This window comes from Neolamprologus brichardi, chromosome 22 (genome assembly GCF_056152115.1).
Source record: "Neolamprologus brichardi isolate AB-2024 chromosome 22, ASM5615211v1, whole genome shotgun sequence".
Lineage (NCBI taxonomy): Eukaryota > Metazoa > Chordata > Actinopteri > Cichliformes > Cichlidae > Neolamprologus > Neolamprologus brichardi.
This window is the reverse complement of record NC_142124.1, coordinates 8,955,903-8,967,792: the sequence shown is the minus strand read 5'-3', so window position 1 is coordinate 8,967,792 and position 11,890 is coordinate 8,955,903. Positions and strand designations below refer to the sequence as shown.

The window sequence follows — 11,890 nt, the reverse complement described above, 5'->3', positions numbered from 1 at the left end:
AAGCAGACTTAAGTTTAATAGACTTATTCTGCTTCGGGAAAGAGAAAAGGCTCAGTACTTATCTAAACACAATCACACAAATCCGCATAAATTATTTCAAATGTACTACTGTGGTAGTAGCACCAAACTGACACCTTTACACACCCTTCCTGTCGCATAACTATGAAGGATAAAAAGCTAAAACAGTAAAGCTAAATATTAAAGTTATGATGTAATATGAATAAAAATAATCAAATTATCTGAATAATGTGACCAATTTGAGATCATAGCGTAGCAAAATTAAAAAAAAAAAAAAAAAATAGGGTCATATAACACTTTGAAGGTTGGAAATATATTAAAGAAAACAATTCAAAAAAATTTATTTACATATTTTTAGGGAAAGCATCTGTGTATCTATACATATATGCACGTGTAAGTATCTACATGTGTATAAATATATATACACACATCTTTTTTATTAATTCTGTTTATTATTAAAGCTGGACTATTTTGACAAGCACCGATTTCTGTTGTGATGTATTATATTGTAGTTAAAATTTAACAAAAAAAACCCAACCAAAATATTGTACCAGAAGTTTCATCCCAGCCCCAAAACGCTTTTCCTCGTAACCTCGATAATAAACACCACTCGGGTATAAACACTCATTTATTGTAGTATCAGAATTAGTCATGCCAGTGGTTATATTTCCATGCTGTGGTGACTTTCAGTGTAGACAAAAAAAAAAAAAAAAATCTAGTTAGGTATAATCATCATCATAACTCGTATCCCCTCCCTGACCATGGCTGTTTTATGGTCATGAATCAGCAGCAATGGTTCCCAAGGTGTAAATAGTAATATAGGGAAAATAAAAAGTCACCAAAACGCAGCAGGACCGGTGGGCCAAAACCGAGGCCGGTCTCCAACCAGGACCTCACACCTGTATTCCAGTGACCTATTAAGCAGATACACAACCAAACCATGGTTTAATGCCCGACAGAGACGATTCGCCTTGAAAATCACCTGTGTTACTTTATCTGTACATTGCACCTAACGGGGGACACGTATGAGCTCTAAATTCTTTATATAAGGACGTCATTGAACGTGGGAACCGCTTGCCAGTGCATAATCCCAATTACCTGAGCTATGTTAACACCTATATTCTCCAGTAGGCATCTATTAAGGCCTTACACTAAAAAGAAAAACCTCCATGCCCGTGATGTCAAAGCCACTCCCACTTTGACTCTACGGAAATTATAGTTTTGAATTCACTGACGATGGACGATGTGTGTGAGCTCCGTCTGGTGTGTGGAGTACCAGTGTCGAGAGGAAGAAATTAAAATAAACAAAACACCCACTGACAGTAAAAGTATTCTTAGTAACAGTGCTGAGCACGATCAAAACAACTGATTTGCTCATTATTTGTTCATTTCTGGAGATGATTTCAGCTTCTCTTTTTTTTTTTAAACTTCTGTGTACACATTGTTTAAAGACTAATAAATTAAAACAAAATGGGACCATTTAGTAGCTTCAAACAAAGCATGTCCAAAAAATAAAAAAAAAAACAAACCCAAAGGAAAAAGTTTGTGTGATGAGAAAGACGTAAAGACGCTAAAAATAAACTTTGTGTGGCAGGTTCATAATTTAAAGTAAAAAGAAGAGTTTGGCGGCAGCGTGGCGGTGGAGTGCAGAGGTCGATTTCCTTGAAGCAGAAGTGAGAGGTTCAGTTAGCTACTCAGTTAACGGATTTCAGAGCGTTCAAGCTTTTCATGGAGCTGCAGGAGGAGGAGGAGACGTGTTCACTTTGCAGTCCTTCGGTGTTCTTCGTGAGCCTTTTGCGTGTTTCTCTGGTCCAATTTCAGACAGAAATTGTCTCCTGTTATTTCTTCTTCTTTTTTTTTTTTGCTCCTCTCCTGGTGTCGTTCAGCTGTGTGGGAGGACGCGACTCTGTGTTTGTGATCCTGCACTTGTCCAGTCCACAGTCACTGAGGTGTTGCATCTCCGTTGACTTCTATACCGTGCTGCTGCAGCTGTGCTCGAAGCAGTGCGTTGTCATTCTTTAATTCCTCGATCTGAAAACGTAAGACAGAGTATTTAATTTCATTCATCTTTGATTCTTCAAAGACTTTTTTATTAAAAATGCCCCTAACTTTCTTGATTCATGCCACGTTTATGGTGTTTTAGGTGCAAACAGGAGAGCGGCGGTGCTTTTCTCTCTCACATTCATGTAAGTGTTATTTTCTATGCCCAATTTTAACCTAATGGTCACAATCGAATGCATGAACTGGAAACAAATCCGTGTTCTGTATCTTGCCCAACATGCAGGCCGGAGGAGCCAGGATTGAACCACCGATTTTCTGTTGCCCCCGCTTTGGTGTTGAGGCAAAGAAAGTGGAACCTCAGTACTCTACCTCCACTATTAGTCAAAAATAACAGATAAAACTCATATTGAGCAGAATTTAATTCAGCTTATCGGTGCAGTCCTCTGCAACGTTTATTTTCTATCATGTTACAATGCGCTCACAACGTTCAGACTGATCGAGACACTCAAGTTCAACGTTTTTCTCTACTCTTGGCACTGCACCGCTTTGTCTGTGAGGACCCAAGGCCCCCTCCACCTTCTGTTTGCAAAGGGTAGCAAATCAAAACACTGTTAGCTTTAAGGTAAAGGGGCCTTAAAGTGGGAGGAGCTAAAACAGCTCATGAGCCGAGCCTTCCACCATGGCCCAATAATAAATAAGTGAGGCTTTGCATGATTTTGGATTGAATCATGCAAAGCTACCCCTTTAATATAAAAGTAACTCTGGGGCTCTTTAATTTTTTTCCTATATGACATGTGTGCACAATGATGGGAAGTTAACCTGTTGTCTAAGCAGCTCGTTGTCCATCTCGACTCGCTCCACCTCTTTGTAACTGTCCTGCAGCCGCTGGTTATTCTGACGCAACTCGCGGATGTAGTCGCACGCTTTGGACAGGATGCCTCCTTTACTCTGAGGAACAAACAAATAATATAATATTTTTCTTTCTAGTATTTCATTCCCACTGTGAGCTGACTTTTCTCCAGCGGCTGACACACTTTGTTGTTGCGTCCGTATAAACACTTTGTTACCCGCTGAGCTGAAAATAAAATAAATAAAGTAAACACTGTCACACGCCCCTGGCTGTAGTAAAGCCTGGTGCTTCAATCTGACTCCGCATCAGATATGAAGGCATGAATGAAGTCAACTGACAGGATGAACAAGAAGTGAATGAAGGCCTGACAGAGGCAAATTTAAAAAGATCAGTGACATGAAACGGCTGCTTTCAGACTAAATGGATCTAATCTAGCTAGCAGGTGCTTCTGTAACCATCTGTCAGCACTTACAAGGTCATACAAAATATACACGAGTTTTCAGTGAACTTCAGAGGGTTTTTTTATACAACGCTCACCGCTCCGGTTCTGCTGTCGATGCTGCAGTCAGGAATGATTTTTGACAGCGTGACGATCCAGTTATTAATCTTGTCTCTTCTTCTTCTCTCCACTGTAAAGAAAATAAAAAGGATGCTCAGTTTTAGCTCTCGCAAGCTGTGGTTTCACACACCGATCAGCCCCAACATTAAAACCACCGACTGGTGACGTCAATAACACTGAACATCTGCTGGGAAACCTCAGCTCCTGCCACGCAGATCTTACTTCGATATGTGCCACCTTTCTTGTTACATGCACGATAAGTGAAACTGTTTCTGTTCTTCTTCTGTTGCTCTTCTTTTCCAGGTATAAAGCCTCCGCCTATTGGCCCAGTCAAAGTTAATCGGTACGTGTCTATTGGCTGATCTGAGCACATTAGGCCAATCACTCGCCAGGGATCCTTACAAAAGCGCACCTCCCTCGCCAGCTGTGCCTGCTCTAATCCTTAAGTGACATTCTGGTCCACACTCCATACCAGTTGGTGGCGGTAATGCACCAATTCGTTTGCCAAATGTCAATAAAAGAAAGAAAAGAAATAGAAGAAGAAGCTTCGCCTGCTTCCCACTCTCAGTGACCTTTGTGTTTGGTAGTTTCTGTGTGTGAACAGCAGCAGACTCCCACAGCACGACATTACACCATCCCATGCAACAAAAACTGCTCAGAAACCACACGAGTGACACCAGAAGAACCCAAAGGGTGAATTCCCAGAACACAGAGGCTCTACACAAGAGCCCACATAAGATTTATTTAATGTTGTGGCTAACCTGTGGAGATATACATGAGCTGGAAAAAAAAAGGCTGCTGCAAATTTGCACTTTTACATGTTACTGCCATTCATGTCTGCGATTAAAGAGCAATTAAAATAAAATCGCTTTCAAACGTTCATTTAAGCTTAGAATGAATCAGTGCTGATATGGCATCCTTCACTATTCAAATTAAAGCTGGTCTTTCCTTAGGAACTTGAAGTTAAAAAGGAGTGATAGATGTGACGGCCCTGAAATATCCGTAACCTTGGCGATCACGCACCTTCATTGTGCTGTGCTCTTCGCCTCTCATCCCTGGGCGCCCGTGGACCATCTACTTTCCTGTAAAGGCACAAAGAAAAAACACAACAATTGTAAATTAACATAAAAAAAATTGCTAAGACATCACACTGAATGCTGATGTGCCAAAACTGTGACCTAAAAGTCTGTTAACAACAAAAAGTTTTGATATAAAGGAAAGCATGTTAACCAAAACACATCTGGTTTTAGTAGAAAATTATCTTTAGTTAGGTTTAATGAGCTGTAAAGAACCCCACAAATATACCAACTGCTAGAGTCTGCGTTAACTTAAGACTTTCACCTCCGAAGAACAGACCCAGGTCCTTTAAGTCCTCAGAAGGGCACGCTCTTTGAGCTCAACCCTTTGAAGGATTCAGGCCTTTACCCCCCCCCCCCCCCCCCCCCAAAAAAAAACAACAACAAAAAAACAAAACCATGAGTACGGTTTGCTGTTGCCCTCTCTGAAGGAGAATCAGTCACAAACTAAACACCAAAGCTCAGTGGTTCCCACACACTTATTACCTGGGAGGGCTGCCCAAGTATAGTAAAGGCCCCTTTATATATTTAGCCTTTCATTTTAGCATTTTTTGCAGTTAATCTTAACCTCCTCACTTTTATTTTGAAAGTCTCATCACTGCTACACCACTAGTCCTGCGTTAGCAGTGGCTAGTAGGTGGCTCGCAGGCGTGTGCTGCTCATTAGAGTCATTCAGATTAGGGGTGGGCGACATAAACGATATACGATAGAAACGATATAAATTTGGCCAACGATAGAGATTTTGACTATATCGCGATAGCGCATGTTGATGATGTCATCAAGCTGCACCTGTTTTGGTCGAAAGCATCGCAGCGGCTAAAATCATTATCATCTGCAAATTATGGCGGGCGACAGAGAGATGAAGCACTTTTGAAATATGGGGAAAGTCAAAAACTGCTATGCGATTGCATTTGTCTCTAACCACCAGAATCCCTCACGTTAACTTTTATCAAGTGGAAAAAAAGTTGGCGTTCATCCTCCAGCTTTACTGTGCTAATGTTATGCTAACATAGCTGTGTCGCTAGCAATCACGTAGAACAACATTATATACCAAGTAGTCCAACTTCAGTAACCCTACAAATGCCACTGCTGTTTAGTTTTCTCTCTTCATTTATGTTGGAAGTGGTAGCAGAGCTGTACGTTTTAATTAGTTTCAAAAAATCTCTGTCAGAACATGGTATGAAATGTTTGGGTGTAAACTAGCGAGCTAACTTCCTGTTAACTTCTAACTCCGTTAAATTTAATAAATTCTGTTTTCATGGATGCATGGATGTAAAACTTAATTGTTACACTCGATAAAGCAGCAACGCTGATAATTTTATTAAAGATTAAAGAATTTAGACCATTTTTAACTCTTAGTGTTCGTTTGACTTTGGGACCAGAAGTGGACAGAGTTTTGGACCCAGATTACTCTGCGAAGCTCCTCACTACAGCAGCCGTAATGCTCTGACAATCCATCAAGCAGTGCAGCTTACCAAAGATGTACTAAAACATTTTTTTAACAGATTTCTGCATGCCAAAAATCGGTTCGAGGTCAGTAAGCACAACCAGAATTCATACATAAGGCACACTCTCGATTTTTGAGAAAATTAAAGGATTCTAAGTGTGCCTTATAGTGTGGAAAATACATTATACAGAAGAAAAGAATATATCGTGATATATATCATTACCGCACATGCTTCAAATTATAGCGCAATATAAATTTTAGGCCATATCGCCCAGCCCTAATTCAGATGAAGATCTCCTTCCGTGGCTCAATGTAGTCCAACCTCACCATCACAGACTGAAACTGCAAAGAGGTGGAAAACTGGGTCTGAAATCTAAATCTGTGGGAAACACTGATGCCTGAACTAAACCTGCAGTTATTAACCAAAGCCACAGGCAGACCAAACTCCAGTTTAATCCTCGTATCTTAAGCAGCCACCAAACGTCTGATTCTACGACACATGATGGGGGCAGGGTGGGGGGGCGTAAGTGAAAGTTCTTCTCACCAGTCTGAACTGCCATGCTGCAACATCTCGCTTTCACCAAGGTCTCTGGGGATGGCAGGTAAGTAGGACATAGTATGTTGGATGTTTTAAATGATTTAAATGATGGTTTTTCTTTTTTTTTTTAGTATATATTTATTGTTTTACACACAATGACAAGACGGATCACGCCAAGAAGGAAAGCAAGAGGCAAAGTCCACCCAGTCCAGTGCGGATTGGGAGGAAAAAGGTAAGATGTCGGCCAAACAGATGTGCAGAGGGATTTATGGTGATTTGGTCATTCTGAGATTTTTCGGGAAGTAGCATCAATGTGCGACGAAGCTTTAAGTCGTACTCACGCAGTGTAGGTGTGTGTGCGTGGCGCTATGGTACGTTGGGTCGCCGTCTGCAGCACCTCAGGTGGGCTCATCATCACGTAAAACTGACCTGGATTTGACGAAACACCACGAGGCGTTAGATCGACAACACGAGCCTGTTTTATTTGACGGTTAAAGAAGTGCTTCTCACCGCCCGCTTGTGTAATTGTTGGGTCGGCGGTGGCCTGCACCGACACGGCCGTGGCTGTTCCATCGCTGACTGTGGCTGCGGGGAAATAAGCGAAACGTGTCTCTCCTCCCACCGTCTCCCCGCCAGGACTTCCCCCGTTGCTGAAAGGATTCTGGATGACGGCCTGCGAAGTCGGAGAGAGAAAGTTTATACAGCTGGAATCATCTCAAATACAAATTCGATTACTTTTGCCACTGGAAAACCAAAATGCTGAAATACAGTTTTCAGAATAAGAGCTCCTTAACTCATGTTTGATATACAGACTGACTCTGTGTCATCCGGTCACGTCCTTGTCATGCACTTTTTCACAGACTGAGTTTTTAAAATGTCACAGTTGTTCATGGTAAAAGCCAAAAATAAATCTATTGTGGTGACACACAGAGCTAAAATGATTAAAATAGGGTCACTACCCAAACGTTTCCAGACTGAACCATATACACTTCTCTAAATAATTACAGCTCGTGTGAAATTTCACGTAGAAGAGGTTGACGTCATGGTGATCCAATCCCCTATTTGCATGCCCCTCAGCCTTCCTGTCAGCCACGAGCTGATAGAATAGTCAGATAAGGAAGCGGGTGTATCTGTGGCTTCCTGTACAGACTGATGGCTGCTGCGTCTTGACTGCAGTCTGTTTTTTATTTCTAGAGCCTTTTGTGCATCCTGATCATCTTGCAGGGTTAACTGACCTGCGCTACTGCCTGAGGGGCTCCAGCAAATGCTGCAGTGGAGACGACGCTGACGGCTCCCGTCCCGTCAGCTGCCGCTTCTAGTTGGTCATCTGTCACCTGAACCACGCGATAGGTCACCTGCAGACAGAGGAGGGCATGAAGTCAGTGACCAGGAGGAGTAGGAGTCGACCTCACACAAGCCTGGTGATGCACATTCATCGTGTAGCCGTCACGCAGACGTTTCATCTTATCATATCACAATATGTGTTCTGAAGATGACAGCAGTGATCCAATCACAGCGCTGCTGGGACAGCCACCATCACTGTTCACAGCCTCTCATAAACTCTCTGATCAGAAACTCTTTGTTACCATATTTCGTGAGTTTTTTTGGTTCTGAAACTTCTCAAGTTCACTTTCAAATATTTGGGTCAAAATTTTAAAAAATAGATTTTGTTCAAAAGGTGTCAGTGACTGTCTGGAGTGAAAACAACAATCGTTGCTAATTTTGCATGTGCTTATCAATCGAATCAGTTACACTTTCACCCCACAGACCAACAGTGACACCCACGTTCAACGACCTCAGGCTGCGTGACTGCCAAAGTTGAATCTGTGGCTACAGCCTCGCTTTTAAAGAAACATAACTGGGATAGAAAGAAAATAAGATCCACAATAAATATGTCAACTGAAGAACAAAATCACTGACAGAGCAACTATATCACAACTGCCCACTCTCCACATATTTATTAAGGTCTGTCTGGCTTTGCTGTAAAGATATCCTCACATCCTTTGTGTAAAACTATGACGCCTGATCCCAGGATACTAAAATCTGTTGTCACAGCTCAGAACAGGAGTCAATTTTTCACCAACAGTAGACAGATGCTCATGCTGCTGATGGACTGCTACCTTTAGATTTTGGCTCTGTGTCTTGCTGTTGTGTCCATCTCCCTTGTATGAGACTGTTATGCTCTCACTGTGAAATTCTGGGCTGATTTACAAATTTTTCATGTTTAAAATAACAATTTGTCTGATAGCTGACGCCAAAGAGTTTTTTACAGTTTTCTCCTTTGGTTGAGGTAAACAAATAATTCTTTCTTATATAAAAATGAGCTGACATCCTTTGAAAGTTTTTCAGCTCCTGATCCAGGGACTAGAAAGAGAGAGCATATTTCTCCTGTATTGGCTTCCCTTCATTGGCTTCCTGTTAAATCCAGAATTGAATTCAAAATCCTGCTCCTCACATACAAGGTCTTAAATAATCAGGCCCCATCTTATCTTAATGACCTTGTAGTACCATATTACCCTATTAGAGCACTTCGCTCTCGCTCTGCAGGCCTACTTGTTGTTCCTAGAGTATTTAAAACTAGAATGGGAGGGAGAGCCTTCAGTTTTCAGGCCCCTCTTCTGTGGAACCAGCTTCCAGTTTGGATTCGGGAGACAGACACTATCTCTACTTTTAAGATTAGGCTTAAAACTTTCCTTTTTGCTAAGGCATATAGTTAGGGCTGGACCAGGTGACCCTGAATCCTCCCTTAGTTATGCTGCAATAGATGTAGGCTGCCGGGGGATTCCCATGATGCATTGAGTTTTTCCTTTCCAGTCACCTTTCTCACTCACTATGTATTAACAGACCTCTCTGTATTGAATCATATCTGTTATTAATCTCTGTCTCTCTTCCACAGCATGTCTTTTATCCTGTCTTCCTTCTCTCACCCCAACCGGTCGCAGCAGATGGCCGCCCCTCCCTGAGCCTGGTTCTGTCGGAGGTTTCTTCCTGTTAAAAGGGAGTTTTTCCTTCCCACTGTCGCCAAAGTGCTTGCTCATAGGGGGTCATATGATTGTTGGGTTTTTCTCTGTATCTATGAAGCGCCTTGAGGCGACTTTTGTTGTGATTTGGCGCTATATAAATAAAATTGAATTGAATTGAATTGATCAACAGATCCTGATCATTTAACCAGGGCGCAACTGGTGCTATCAGTTACCGTGGTTACCAGTATCTGAAGCTCTATTGTTGCATTCCAACGAGAAAATATCTGAATGGCAAATCAGCAACAGAGGAAACGCTGCCTGCAGCTCACCTGTCCGCCGCTGTTGTCTGTACGAAATTGGTACTGCACATTGTGGTCAGCAAATGCAGTCTGAGGGACACCGGTGATGGTCACTGCAGTCTGCTCGTCCGTCCCCACAGCTTCCCCTGCAACACACACACCACCACGTATCAGACCTCGAACCCTAAACAAGCGCAGGGCCGTGTAACGCAGGTCCACGCCTTTTGGCTTAACAGCAAGCCGGTTTTGTTTTTCTGCATACGCAAAAAATCTGCCACTGTCCAAACAGGTTTTGGCCTCGTCCGAACAATTGACTTGTTACTTTCCAAGTGGAGCTTCGTGTACTCACAGTACTCGTGTCCTCACTACCATAAAATTCATTTTTAGTCATTAAATTCCAAGAAATAACAAAACAATATCCACAGTTTTGTTGAATTAACTATATCCAACTCAATCTTCCTTGTGTGGAGAGTCCAAAAAAGGCATTTTGAACCTGGAAAAACTCTATAAAGTCTCACTTTTAAGTGTGTTTTTGTGCCACAAAAAGAATCTGATATTTGTTTCAGTCATGTAGATTACAAGAACAGATGCTCCTACCTTCCTGTAGCTGCACCACCTCCTCTGTTTCCTGTTTGTCGTGACTAAAAACAAAAACAGAGCAGAACTGAGTCAATTTCAAGTATTTCTCTGAAATAAGATCATTAACGCTTTCTGAATAAAAACCCAGCTCTCCTGAACCAACTGAGGAAATACGGCGCCCCCGGGTGGTTATATAAGGGAATAATCATTAAGATATAAATAAAATGAAACATAACTGGCGTCTAAGACTTAAAATCAGTTTATCTGCACTTAAAGGGGGGAAATGAGAATTATCTAAGACCTAGAAGTCTAGTCTAACTGCTCTGACCAGTTGCGCATGGAAAGGCAAACTTCACAAATATACATAATACTCCAAACAACGCCCTAATGTGGTTGGATTTAAGAGTTTTAAACCTTAGAGATGCTGCATCAGTTACAGTAGCAGTGAAGTGCGTTTACTTGTTAGCCTAAAAACAGTCGCAAACTGCAGCTGTGCACTTGTTTTTATTGTGCATTGGATAAAACAAGCGCACAGATTTGGAAAAGGGCGCACAGCTAATGTGTGCAGAAATCCTCTGAGCAAAGTGCGCAGACAGTGCGGGACAACACGAAACAAATATTAAAAGTATACTGAGAAGGCAGGTTATTAACTGCACTGCGCTGCAGGGAGCAGGGGGAAAACAGAGGGGTTTATAGGCCGTGGTGGAGCCATGTCTGAGCAGGAAGCGGGCAGCAGCTTCTCACCTCGCCGAGCTGTCCAGACTTTGCTCCAGCATATCCATGAAGCTTTTGCGGGTGTAAAACGCCGATATTCAACGACACCGAATTACGGAGATGGAAGCGCTGATCACGGGGACAAACACACGGGTCATGTGAGGAAGACAGTCCAGGACACGTGAGGCGCCGACCGGGCAAGGAGCTAAAATGGAGGCCGCTGAGGAGCAGGACGGAGCTGTCTGCGTCTGTGCGGAAAAGTAGAGAAAAAAAAAGAAAAAAAAGAGTCCGGGTGTTTCCGCAGCGGTGCCGAGGCGGTGGAGGGAGGCTGAGCCCTGGATTATGATCGTTATTGTGTTATAAATTCTGATCGGAATGCACGGATTGAGGCTGGTTTGCGGTTAAATTGATTTCTTTATGTCCTCCGTGTCCTCTGTTTGCGCACAGCTGCTGTTTGTCCGCGCAAAGCGGCTGCGACATGCGCTCCAGAAGACACGGAGTGGATTAGTTTGTTCGTTTTTTCACGGAAGAAAATGCGTCTTTTTTTGCTCTAAATGTCGCTTTGTCTTTGTAAGATTTGGGAAGCTTGTATTCACGTGACTCCTGGTGTGCAAACAGTTTGGTTAGAGACGGATTTTCAAGGGATTTGTTTGGTTAATTCTCTATTAAAAACTATTTACTCGTGAATTATTTGACTTTGGATTTAATAGCGCGGTAAATATTGTCGCTGAGAGTTGTTTTTTGTGCTCGTTTTTCTCTCCCAATCAATCAGTTCCTCAATGGGATTTTTTTTTTTTTGGGTCTCTTTTGCCCAGGTGACCACGGAGATCCAATACGGGTTTTCTC

At 42.3% G+C, this 11,890-nt stretch overlaps 1 protein-coding gene across 2 annotated transcripts; it reads right to left on the bottom strand.

Annotated features, from left to right (window-relative positions):
- Window positions 1-633: 633 nt before the first annotated feature.
- usf2 (upstream transcription factor 2, c-fos interacting) lies at window positions 634-11,557 on the bottom strand. 2 transcript variants are annotated; one of them, XM_006794392.3, is made up of 11 exons: window positions 11,075-11,557; window positions 10,349-10,392; window positions 9,782-9,897; window positions 7,725-7,844; window positions 7,000-7,162; window positions 6,831-6,918; window positions 6,496-6,540; window positions 4,452-4,510; window positions 3,407-3,498; window positions 2,839-2,967; window positions 634-2,049 (listed from the first exon to the last, which is right to left on the bottom strand). In XM_006794392.3, exons 1-11 carry the CDS (start codon window positions 11,110-11,112, stop codon window positions 1,960-1,962), a joined length of 984 nt encoding a protein of 327 aa, XP_006794455.1. In that variant the 5' UTR covers window positions 11,113-11,557; the 3' UTR covers window positions 634-1,959. The 2 variants fall into 2 exon arrangements, with proteins under 2 accessions (XP_006794455.1, XP_006794456.1); XM_006794393.3 differs by lacking the exon at window positions 6,496-6,540 and having other exon boundaries at window positions 11,075-11,532.
- Between the last annotated feature and the right edge of the window lie 333 nt (window positions 11,558-11,890).